This window comes from Dicentrarchus labrax, unplaced genomic scaffold (genome assembly GCF_905237075.1).
Source record: "Dicentrarchus labrax unplaced genomic scaffold, dlabrax2021, whole genome shotgun sequence".
Lineage (NCBI taxonomy): Eukaryota > Metazoa > Chordata > Actinopteri > Moronidae > Dicentrarchus > Dicentrarchus labrax.
In genome coordinates, this window is record NW_026136708.1 from 23,968,740 (window position 1) to 23,981,475 (window position 12,736).

General features: G+C 36.3%; 2 protein-coding genes and 1 long non-coding RNA gene across 4 annotated transcripts; 1 reads left to right on the plus strand and 2 right to left on the minus strand.

The window, feature by feature from the left end:
- Positions 1-2,615: 2,615 nt before the first annotated feature.
- Positions 2,616-3,925, minus strand: LOC127367960 (PWWP domain-containing DNA repair factor 3B-like). The gene is made up of 2 exons (XM_051408280.1): positions 3,905-3,925; positions 2,616-3,854 (listed from the first exon to the last, which is right to left on the minus strand). The coding sequence occupies exons 1-2, from the start codon at positions 3,923-3,925 to the stop codon at positions 2,808-2,810; spliced, it is 1,068 nt and encodes a 355-aa protein (XP_051264240.1). The 3' UTR covers positions 2,616-2,807.
- Positions 3,926-4,755: 830 nt separating this feature from the next.
- On the minus strand, positions 4,756-9,988 carry LOC127368381 (uncharacterized). Of its 2 annotated transcripts, none has more exons than XM_051409194.1 (3): positions 9,794-9,988; positions 6,161-6,508; positions 4,756-5,517 (listed from the first exon to the last, which is right to left on the minus strand). In XM_051409194.1, the coding sequence occupies exons 1-3, from the start codon at positions 9,921-9,923 to the stop codon at positions 4,871-4,873; spliced, it is 1,125 nt and encodes a 374-aa protein (XP_051265154.1). In that variant the 5' UTR covers positions 9,924-9,988; the 3' UTR covers positions 4,756-4,870. The 2 variants fall into 2 exon arrangements, with proteins under 2 accessions (XP_051265154.1, XP_051265156.1); XM_051409196.1 differs by having other exon boundaries at positions 9,397-9,930.
- On the plus strand, positions 9,856-11,282 carry LOC127368438 (uncharacterized). The gene is made up of 2 exons (XR_007885821.1): positions 9,856-9,984; positions 10,902-11,282. It is a non-coding gene; the product is annotated as an uncharacterized LOC127368438 (long non-coding RNA).
- The last annotated feature ends 1,454 nt before the right edge of the window (positions 11,283-12,736 follow it).

The following is a 12,736-nucleotide window of genomic DNA, read 5'->3' on the forward strand; positions in this document are numbered from 1 at the left end:
ACTGAAGGCTCTGGCTCCTGTTCTACTTTTAGAGACTATAGGAACCACAAGTAGCCCAGCATTCAGAGAACGTAGTGTTCTAGTGGGGTAATAGGGTACTATGAGCTCTTTAAGATATGAAGGGGCCTGACCATGAAGAGCTTTATAGGTGAGGAGGAGGATTTTAAATTCAATTCTACATTTTATAGGGAGCCAATGCAGAGTAGCTAGTACAGGAGAGATGTGATCTCTTTTTCTAGTTCCTGTCAGTACTCGTGCTGCAGCGTTCTGAATTAATTGGAGCGTTTTAATGGACTTATTGGGGCAACCTGATAATAAAGAGTTGCAGTAATCCAGCCTTGAAGTAACAAATGCATGGATTAGTTTTTCTGCATCTGTCTGTGATAGGATGTGTCTAATTTTTGTAATATTACGTAAATGAAAGAAGGCAGTCCTAGAGGTCTGCTTTATGTGGGAGTTAAATGACAAATCCTGATCAAAGATAACTCCAAGATTCCTGACAGTGGTGCTAGAGGCCAAGTTAATGCCATCTAGAGTGACTATATCTTTAGACAATGAGTCTCTAAGGTTTTTGGGGCCAAGAACAAGAATTTCGTTTTTTTCTGAGTTTAACATCAGAAAATTGCAGCTCATCCAGGATTTTATATCCTTAAGACATGTTTGTAATTTAGATAATTGATTAATTTCATTGGGTTTGATTGATAGATATAACTGCGTATCATCTGCATAACAGTGAAAGTTAATGGAGTGATTCCTAATAATGTTGCCTAAAGGGAGCATATATAAAGTAAATAGTATTGGTCCAAGTACAGAACCTTGTGGAACTCCATGACTAACTTTAGTATTTATGGAGGATTCATCGTTAACATGTACAAACTGAGAACGATCTGATAAGTATGACTTAAACCAGCTTAGGGCAGTTCCTTTAATGCCAATTTGATGCTCAAGTCTCTGTAAAAGAATATCATGGTCAATGGTGTCAAATGCAGCACTAAGATCTAATAATACAAGTACAGAGACAAGTCCATTGTCAGAAGCAGTCAGAAGGTCATTATTAACTTTAACCAGAGCTGTCTCTGTGCTATGATGAACTCTAAATCCTGACTGAAAATCCTCAAATAAACTATTGTTATGTAGAAAGTCACACAACTCTTTGGCGACTACTTTCTCCAGAATCTTAGAGAGGAAGGGGAGGTTAGAAATCGGTCTATAGTTGGCTAAAACCCCTGGGTCAAGAGTGGACTTTTTAAGAAGGGGTTTAATTACAGCTACTTTAAAGGACTGTGGTACATATCCTGACAATAAAGAAAGATTAATCATATCCAGTAGAGAACTGCCAATTAAGGGAACAACTTCTTTAAGCAGCCTAGTTGGGATCGGGTCTAATAGACAGGTTGATGGCTTCGATGAAGAAATGATTGAAGTTAACTGATGAAGATCGATAGCAGAAAAACAGTCTAAATATACATCTAAGTTTACATTGACAGAAGTCACTGAATTTGGAGAGCCACTGATAACTGTTGATGGCAGTTGGTGATTAATTTTTTCTCTAATAGTAATAATTTTATTATAGAAGAAGCTCATGAAGTCATTGCTACTTAAGTTTATGGGGATATGTGGCTCAATAGAGCTGTGACTCTCTGTCAGCCTGGCTACAGTGCTGAAGAGGAACCTAGGGTTATTCTTATTTTCTTCTATTAGTGCTGAGTAATAGGCTCCTCTGGCATTACGGAGGGCCTTTCTATAGGTTTTAAGATTATCTTGCCAAATTGAGCGATATTCTGATAATTTGGAAGAGCGCCATTTCCTTTCAGATTTTCTAGCTATTTGTTTTAACTGGCGGGTTTGGTGGTTATACCACGGTGCTAGTCTCCTATGTTTTAATAATTTCCTTTTTATAGGAGCGATAGAGTCTAATGTTGATTGTAGTGAGCCTGTAGCACTATCAACAAGATTATCAATTTCAGAGGGACTAAAGTTGTTATAGGACTCTGTTAAATTCAGACATGGCATTGAATTAAACACTGAAGGAATCTCCTCCTTAAATTTAGCTACAGCACTGTCAGATAGACATCTGCTGTAGGAAGTTTTGCCTAATGGCTTATAATCTAATAGTATGAATTCAAAAGTTACTAAATAATGGTCAGATAGGAAAGGATTATGTGGGAACACTATTAAATGTTCAATATCAATGCCATATGATAGAACAAGGTCAAGAGTGTGATTAAAACAATGAGTTGGTTTATTTACACTCTGACAGAAGCCAATTGAGTCTATTAATGATATAAATGCATTACTAAGGCTGTCATTGTTAACATCCACATGAATATTAAAATCACCTACAATAATTACTTTATCTGATTTAAGGACTAAACTTGATAGAAACTCTGAGAATTCAGATATAAAATCAGAGTACGGTCCAGGAGCGCGGTACACTATAACAAATAGAACTGGCTGCAGTGTTTTCCAGTTTGGGTGAGAAAGACTAAGAACAAGGCTTTCAAATGAATTATAATTTAGTTTAGGTTTAGGGTCCATTAAAACGCTCGAATCATATATGGCTGCCACTCCACCTCCTCGGCCTGTGCCTCGAGGAATGTGAGTATTAATATGACTGGGGGGGGTGGATTCATTTAGGCTAACATACTCCTCGTGGGACAACCAGGTCTCAGTAATATGATTTATCATTTGATTGTAAGGCACACAAATGCTGCTACATTATCTATAAACAAAACACTTGAAAAGAAAAAGACATAATACAAAAATAATTTCCTTTTTTACAATAATTAACTGACAGGGAAATACAATTACATAAGTGCAGCGCTCTGAGGCTGTGATTTCTTCCTCATCTGCCGCTCGATCATCAAGTCAAACTCTTGTCTTTCTCTGTTACTGATGCATCGTCCTTTCAGGTACTTTTCTACTGCCCTTTTCACTGAGACATTGTCCACCCCAGCTATGGCATAGATGATGGCCTCAGGAAGAAGCACATCCAGGACAAAGGGGACACGCTCCATGGATTTCACTTCAGTCAGGCAAGGGGCGGTGGCCACAGCCGTCGCGTAGAGCTCATTTAGGTACCAGTACACCTGGTCCAACTGCTGGTCGTCTTCCAGGTATATGTTCACCACCCGCCTCCGATTGGCACTTAGAAAGGAGCGCAGCCATCTGGACTGCTGCTGCCCATGGATCACAGCCAGAAGGCGTCTTTCAACCATGCGCTGCTTTACAATAAAATGTACAAGCTTCTCATTGGCGCGGTTGTGGGCAGCATGACTCCGGTCTGGCAGCAGCCTCTTTGAACTCCTGCTGACCTCCTCCTGCTGTTCCCTAAAGCTGTCCTCCTTATGATCGTCACACGGTGCTTCCATCATTGTATCGTTGGAGATGGTTAGCCTCTCTGACTCTCCCTCTGGGTACTTCCTCCTCACTGGATAGCTCATGTTATGGGCAAAGTACTCGATGAAGGAGCCAGAAAATGAGCCACATCCAATCCGTATACTGTAATCTTTAATGAGATCTAAGGACCACTCGATTGCAGCCTCATACTTTTCTTTGGCTTTGCACACCAGCTCATTTGCTTCTTTACAGTCAAAAGGCTTCAGTGATTTCAGAGCCACAGTAAACCCTTTCTTTTTGTGAATCATTGGGTCATCAATGAACATGATGCTGGCTTTTCTCTGCTTACGGTTCACACTTTTGACCAATGCTGGCCAGAACGGATAATTTCTAAATTTGTACCACACAACAGCCAAATACAGCAGTAATAATAATCTAATGATAGAATATAATATAGTGTAACAGCTGTAGTTCCTTACTCCCCCCAGGGTGTCCTGACTCCATCCTGTGTTCCTCTAATCCAAGTCTACAGGAGGACGGACTGGTCCCTGAGGCCTCTGGTTACTGGTTGAGGGTCAGTCCCCATACTGGGGTCAGAGGCTCGACCCTCCACCACAGGGAGCTTTAAACCTGCTGTGTCGTGCACAGAAATGAAAGGAAATTTGAAATCCATGCTGATGATGAAGATCATGTGATGCAACAGAAAGTTCCAGAACAGCTTATAAACTGATCGTTTCCAAGGTCAATAATAAACTGTCAATCTCAACTATTCACCATGGAAACAGTCAGGTTACTGTGGAGTATGTTTACGTTTACTTTGTATATAGGCTCTTATTACATTTCTATTGATTGTACTTATGTATGTAATCCATTACTCCCTGAGACTGTGCTTTGTAATACGGAGTAATGTTGACTGATTCTGTCCATATGTCCTCTCTTTCACATTAATATTATTTTATTGTTGTACTGAAGGATTTTAATAACTCTGATCTTATATTGTCGTACTCTGTAATATCTACAGATGTAACTCAGTAATGCAGATTAATGCACTGTCACTGTTAAATAAAGAGACTGAGAGAGAAACCACACATAAATCATTTTCATAACCAAAACTAAATTATTTCAGATTTTAAAACGATCCACAAACTGGTGAATACACAATCTGCACACTGACGATGGCTTTATTATATTTCTATATCCATATATATATATATATATATATATATATTTTAATATATTTCTTTATGTTAAGATGCAGAAAGCCACCAGTGTCTGTGTGTTGCTGTATTTGTGTTTATTTGGTTAACACAAGGAGCACAGTGTCAGATTATAATGTATAAATCTGTTTATATTGGCTCTGTGCTGGAGGCTTTATATATATTTGATCCTTATAAACACAGAAATAATAATAAGAAGTGTTAGAAGAGGATTTTAATACAAAGAGCACAAACGGTGGAGCCACAGTCTCAATAAAAATGGAGAGAGTTAGATAATGAAGTGTCCATGCAGTGTTTATAGAAAGTATTTGGGTTCAGTGGAAGTCCGTAGAACCGAACTCCGCCTGGTGGAGCAGCTGCTGGATCTTGGTTCTGACCAGCGACTGTTTCTGTGCGGGGAGCCTCCTCATGGCGGGCGCCAAGCTCAGTAAAAACAGCGTAACATCGTCTCTCTGATCCGCGTCCCGGTCCCTCTGAGCCTCCCGGGCCTCCATCCTCCTCAGGTACTCCTCCAGCAGGCCGTCGGCGCTCCTCCTCCGGGCCCGGGTCGGCCTGGCGGGACACTCCTCCTCGCCGTCGGCGTGCTCTTGCGGCTCCTCTCCGACGCCTTCCAGCTCCTCGGTTTTCAGCCTGGAGGCGGCGCTGGGCGGCTGCGGGCTGCGGCGGGTCAGCGGGTCGGGCTGAGGCTGATCCGGGGACTGCGAGGAAGAGTGCGAGGAAGCCAAGGACGTCGCCAGAGACGTCACCGACTGCATCATCATCTCAAACAGCTCCCTCATGTTGACGTGTTGCACTTGTTGCATTTGTGCGTCGTCGTCGTCCATCGCGGCGGTCTCCGACGTCTCCTCGATCTTCGCTTCTTTTAGTCTGACGGGGTCTCTGCCGGCCGACGACGGTCGCTTCCTCTGAACGAACTCTGAGGATGAGGACGATGAAGACGTTGTTGTTGTCGTAGCGATACCTACAAAGACAACGACAGTCAGGGTTCATCCCTCAGCTACAAGGAGTCCTTCCTGTGTGAGTCTGAAGATCTGTTCACACTACAGCACTCAGATCAGTGTGTGTCTGTTAGTTCTATTAATGACTCACTAGAGCAGACAGAAGATCTTGTAGTGTGTGAGACAGACAGTGTGAGACAGACAGTGTGAGCCCCTGTGAGACAGACAGTGTGAGACTGACAGTGTGAGACTGTGACACAGACAGTGTGAGACAGACAGTGTGAGACTGACAGTGTGAGACTGACAGTGTGAGCCCCTGTGAGACAGACAGTGTGAGACAGACAGTGTGAGACTGACAGTGTGAGACTGTGAGACAGACAGTGTGAGACAGACAGTGTGAGACTGTGAGACAGACAGTGTGAGACAGACAGTGTGAGCCACTGTGAGACAGACAGTGTGAGACAGACAGTGTGAGACTGACAGTGTGAGACAGACAGTGTGAGACAGACAGTGTGAGACTGTGAGACAGACAGTGTGAGACAGACAGTGTGAGACTGTGAGACAGACAGTGTGAGGTGAGACAGACAGTGTGAGGTGAGACAGACAGTGTGAGGTGAGACAGACAGTGTGAGGTGAGACAGACAGTAGGAGTCTCCCTCTACCAACCGTAGTTGTCGTCGTCGTCGCTCCGGGTTTCTGTGGTGGTGCTGCAGCCCATCATGTCTGAGACCTGCAGCAGGGAGGGCTGCGGGTCCAGGGAGGGCTGCGGGTCCAGGGAGGGCTGCGGGTCCAGGGAGGGCTGCGGGTCCAGGGAGGGCTGCGGGTCCAGGGCCCAGCCGTTGGTGCCGGCGGCCCTGGCGTCGATAAACGGGTTCAAAAAGGACAAAATGGCGGAATATCTCCAGGGCCGGTAGTTGAAGAGCCCGACGCCGCTCTCCCGCCGCTCTTTCTCCCGCTGCCGCTCCCTCCGGTGCTGGTCCCGCAGCATCTTCCACTTCCTCCTGCACTCAGACTCTAACAGGAAGAGACATTACCTAATGAGTGTGTATCCTTTATCTCCTTCCCCACTGCTCACCGCCCACGTTCATTAACCTCAGTGAGTTCTGCTGAATCAGGGAACTGACCCGGGTTGATGTCTGTGTCCTTACTGTCTCTGATTACACTTTAACCTCCATTTACTCCGACAGACACATTCCTTCAACAGAACATCGAATATTAATGTTTTTATCTTTAGATAAAGACGTTATTAATGTTTTTATCTTTAGATAAAGACGATTATTAATGTTTTTATCTTTAGATAAAGACGTTATTAATGTTTTTATCTTTAGATAAAGACGATTATTAATGTTTTTATCTTTAAAGACGATTATTAATGTTTTTATCTTTAAAGACGATTATTAATGTTTTTATCTTTAGATAAAGACGTTATTAATGTTTTTATCTTTAGATAAAGACGATTATTAATGTTTTTATCTTTATATAAAGACGATTATTAATGTTTTTATCTTTAGATAAAGACGATTATTAATGTTTTTATCTTTATATAAAGACGTTATTAATGTTTTTATCTTTAGATAAAGACGATTATTAATGTTTTTATCTTTAGATAAAGACGATTATTAATGTTTTTATCTTTAGATAAAGACGATTATTAATGTTTTTATCTTTATATAAAGACGTTATTAATGTTTTTATCTTTAGATAAAGACGATTATTAATGTTTTTATCTTTATATAAAGACGTTATTAATGTTTTTATCTTTAGATAAAGACGATTATTAATGTTTTTATCTTTATATAAAGACGTTATTAATGTTTTTATCTTTATATAAAGACGTTATTAATGTTTTTATCTTTATAGACGATTATTAATGTTTTTATCTTTAGATAAAGACGGTTATTAATGTTTTATCTTTAGATAAAGACGTTATTAATGTTTTATCTTTAGATAAAGACGATTATTAATGTTTTTATCTTTATATAAAGACGTTATTAATGTTTTTATCTTTAGATAAAGACGGTTATTAATGTTTTATCTTTAGATAAAGGCGTTATTAATGTTTTTATCTTTATATAAAGGCGTTATTAATGTTTTTATCTTTAGATAAAGATGATTATTAATGTTTTTATCTTTAGATAAAGACGTTATTAATGTTTTTATCTTTATATAAAGACGATTATTAATGTTTTTATCTTTAGATAAAGACGTTATTAATGTTTTTATCTTTAGATAAAGACGATTATTAATGTTTTTATCTTTATATAAAGACGTTATTAATGTTTTTATCTTTAGATAAAGACGATTATTAATGTTTTTATCTTTATATAAAGACGTTATTAATGTTTTTATCTTTAGATAAAGGCGTTATTAATGTTTTATCTTTAGATAAAGGCGGTTATTAATGTTTTATCTTTAGATAAAGGCGATTATTAATGTTTTTATCTTTAGATAAAGACGGTTATTAATGTTTTATCTTTAGATAAAGACGGTTATTAATGTTTTTATCTTTAGATAAAGACGATTATTAATGTTTTTATCTTTAGATAAAGACGTTATTAATGTTTTTATCTTTAGATAAAGACGGTTATTAATGTTTTTATCTTTAGATAAAGACGATTATTAATGTTTTATCTTTAGATAAAGACGGTTATTAATGTTTTTATCTTTAGATAAAGACGATTATTAATGTTTTATCTTTAGATAAAGACGTTATTAATGTTTTTATCTTTATAGACGATTATTAATGTTTTATCTTTAGATAAAGACGATTATTAATGTTTTTATCTTTATATAAAGACGGTTATTAATGTTTTTATCTTTAGATAAAGACGATTATTAATGTTTTTATCTTTAGATAAAGACGTTATTAATGTTTTTATCTTTATAGACGATTATTAATGTTTTTATCTTTAGATAAAGACGGTTATTAATGTTTTTATCTTTAGATAAAGACGATTATTAATGTTTTTATCTTTAGATAAAGACGTTATTAATGTTTTTATCTTTAGATAAAGACGGTTATTAATGTTTTTATCTTTAGATAAAGACGATTATTAATGTTTTATCTTTAGATAAAGACGGTTATTAATGTTTTATCTTTAGATAAAGACGATTATTAATGTTTTTATCTTTAGATAAAGACGTTATTAATGTTTTTATCTTTATAGACGATTATTAATGTTTTTATCTTTAGATAAAGACGATTATTAATGTTTTTATCTTTATATAAAGACGTTATTAATGTTTTTATCTTTAGATAAAGACGGTTATTAATGTTTTTATCTTTAGATAAAGACGATTATTAATGTTTTATCTTTAGATAAAGACGGTTATTAATGTTTTTATCTTTAGATAAAGACGATTATTAATGTTTTATCTTTAGATAAAGGCGTTATTAATGTTTTTATCTTTATAGCGATTATTAATGTTTTATCTTTAGATAAAGACGATTATTAATGTTTTTATCTTTATATAAAGACGTTATTAATGTTTTTATCTTTAGATAAAGACGGTTATTAATGTTTTATCTTTAGATAAAGACGTTATTAATGTTTTATCTTTAGATAAAGACGGTTATTAATGTTTTTATCTTTAGATAAAGACGATTATTAATGTTTTTATCTTTATTATTAAACATCTGAAAATTCTTCTTCAGGGGTTGAAGAACGTTTCCTCACATACTCGAGTACTTTCACTCCGACAGCTCACAGGGAAACACTTTATTCTTCTTTTATAGTTGTTATAGATGTTAACTACAGAATGAGGACAGTTCATCATAAATACATTAAACTACCGACCTGAGTTGGAATCAGTAAATACTGATTACCCCTGAACGCATCAGTAATAACATCCAATAATACTACCTGCAGCAGACAGACTCTCCTATATCTGACTGATAATACCTATCTGCACTGAAGTAACGGGTTCAACACGTTACTTTACTCCAGTAAAGTATCCGAGTACCGGATTCAGCCCTTCAGGAGGAACCAATGTGCGTCGGGTGGAGATATAAGGGTAGTCGGACGGTATTGAGAGACGGAGCTGTATTGTTCTGATCTTCTCCAGAAGGAATCTGTTGATATTGATCGATATATTGATCGATATATTGATCGATATATTAAAGTTACTTTAGGGTTTAATGAATTAGCTTCATTCAGTGACACATTAAACAGTGTCCGGCCTCCAGTAGGAACCAATGTCTGTCTGTGTCACAGATATAAAGGTAGTCGGACGGTATTAACGGTTAACGGAGCCCCGGAGGAAGTGTCCGGGCTCCGGGCTCCGGGCTCCGGGGCTCACCGGGGACACCGACGCTCTCTGCGACCCGCCTCCAGGCGTCGCTCCTCATGTTGAGGTCCCGGTAGGTGAGGGAGGTGGTGTCGTACAGACTCGGGAATCCGGACACCGCCATTATCAGCTTGTACTCCATCTTGTTACAAACTGCTGCTTCTTCTTCTTCTTCTTCCGACAACAGCGCACTTCCGTTTCCGGTCAGACTCTAACACCACTCCTATTGGTTGTCGCCGTGAGCTCATTTGCATAAAGTGTATTTAATACTTTAATACAATGTTTACATTTTATACTTTTTATACTTTTATTTCACTACATTAACTTCAGTTGCTCAAAGTAAATAATAATAATAATACAATATAGAAATATATAATAAAATCTAAAGTATATACATTATAATACAATATATAGATATAGAAATATATGTATGCTGCAGTCAATGACAGATAAAGTGTAATGAATAATAAATAAATAATAATAATAGCTGAATCCTTAAAAAGAGTAATTGCACATTAATTACAGTGTTATGATGTATTATAACATTATTATTTATTATTATATTATTACATTATGATATATTATTAAATTAATATATTATTACATTATGATATTATTACATTATTGAATTATGATATATTATAACATTATTATTTATTATTACATTATTATATATTATAACAGAGGCAGAGCGGGTTGTCCCCTAATCGGAAGGTTGTTGGTTTGATCCCCGGCTCCTCCTGCCACATGTCGAAGTATCCTTGAACCCCGAATTGCTCCTGATGCTGTGCACGGTGTGTGAATGTGTGTGAATGAGTTAGTTTCTGTTCGATGGACTTTGCCATCACTGAGTGAATGTGTGTGAAAGGGTGAATGTGTCTGTAGTGTAAACTCTGAGTGGTCGGAAGACTAGAAAGTACAGGTCCATTTACTATTTACCATATATTATTACATTCTGATTTATTATTACATTATATATAAAATGTAATGAGTCATTCTGCATGAAGAACACTTTTACTTTGTATTATTGGAATCACAGAAGCTGCAGATTAAAATTTTAGATTTAGATATTTAGATATAATGAGGTTCTGTAGTTATCCCCACTAATGTTGTTCTCCAGGTGACTGAAGACCCAAAAAATGTCCCATCATCATGAATTGAAATGAGACCTCAACTATCCAGCTGTTAGAGTGGGGGGACCACTTCCTGTCAAACAGCTCAGATCAAACAGCTGCTGACCTGGAGCCAGTCTCACTCTGCCTGTAGAGGGCGACGTCGCTCCTGAACTCAACAGCATGATGGAGCAATCATCGTTTATAAGCATCATCATCATCATCATCATCATCATATATGAGACAACCTGTGTGAATGTAAAACACGTTATTAGTAATAATCCAGCAGCTGGGCAACAAAAGAATAAAGTAAACAGAAAATGATTGTTATTATTTTAATGTGAATGTTAAAAGTTATAGAACTGTAATAAAAGTCATTATCTGTGTAATTATTGCTGTTTACACTGATAACAACTGTATTTGGACAGTTTACTAATGCTTATACACTGATACACAACATTTATTCTACTTCCGTCATTATACGATAATATATATATATATATATATTATAATAATAATATATAAGATATCTGTCAGTTAACTAACACATTAAAATTACACAGCTAATACTTTTTACTGTTAATGTCACTGATTTTATATCATTTTGAATTTAACAGTTTAATCTATTAAATAAACAGTAAATATCTGCAAAACAAAAAAATTTATAAATGTATTTTAATCTTTTTTAAATTGTTTAAAATGTTCTCTACAATAATTAATTTTATGATTATTTACATTTACAGATTGTTCACATTATTTTACATTAGATGTAAATTCACAGGATATGTTTGTAATTTTATTAATATTTCCATATATTTTAAAAATACAGAAAACATCCGTAAAATAAACGATAAAAACCTGTAAACATACAGATTTTACAGGACCTGTTTTAAAGCTGCAGTAGGTCATTTTATGAAATAATTTTTTGTAATATTTAATGAAACTTTCACTTTATTTAGAATTATTATTATTTAGAATTTCCCTATTGTGGGACAAATAAAGGAATATCTTATCCTGACAGTAAAACATGAGACAGATAATGTGTGAACACATCAGGTTTCCTTCTCGTGCTGCTAATGAATATAAACAACCAATCAGAGTGTAGTAAGATAATTGATTGTTGACTCAGCATTGATATTCTCATAAAAGGCTTATTAGTGACGGGTGCTGTGAATTAGCATCCACTATAAACACCATGATAGTAGCCTCAGATAGTCTATGGTCACTGGATCTGTCTTTATTAAATAAACTCTAAATAATCATAAAATAAAACTAATGTAATAGTTTCAGAGGTAGTTTCTCACGAGGAGTTCCAACTTTGAACCGACAGAAAAGTGCAAAATGTGCGTCTGATTTCCCCCCATAACACACAGAGACACACCGATGTACATGCAACAAGTTGGGGAAATCCCCGTCAGTTTCCCAGACTGTTTACGAGCCTAAATAAAGCAGCACAGGGGGTCAGAGGTCACCGAGCCTAAAAATAAAGCCCCCAGAGGTCGTAGGGTTGAACTGTGCAGCGGCAGGAAATCCTAAAACCACACAAAGTGCAGAGGAACGTGGATGTAAGGCGGACTCCACCACGACTCTCTTATTATAGAGATTATAATGGAAACATATTATATATATTATTATATCTTTATTATAGAGATTATAATGGAAACATATTATATATATTATTATATCTTTATTATAGAGATTATAATGGAAACATATTATATATATTATATCTTTATTATAGAGATTACAATGGAAACATATTATATATATTATTATATCTTTATTATAGAGATTATAATGGAAACATATTATATATATTATTATATCTTTATTATAGAGATTA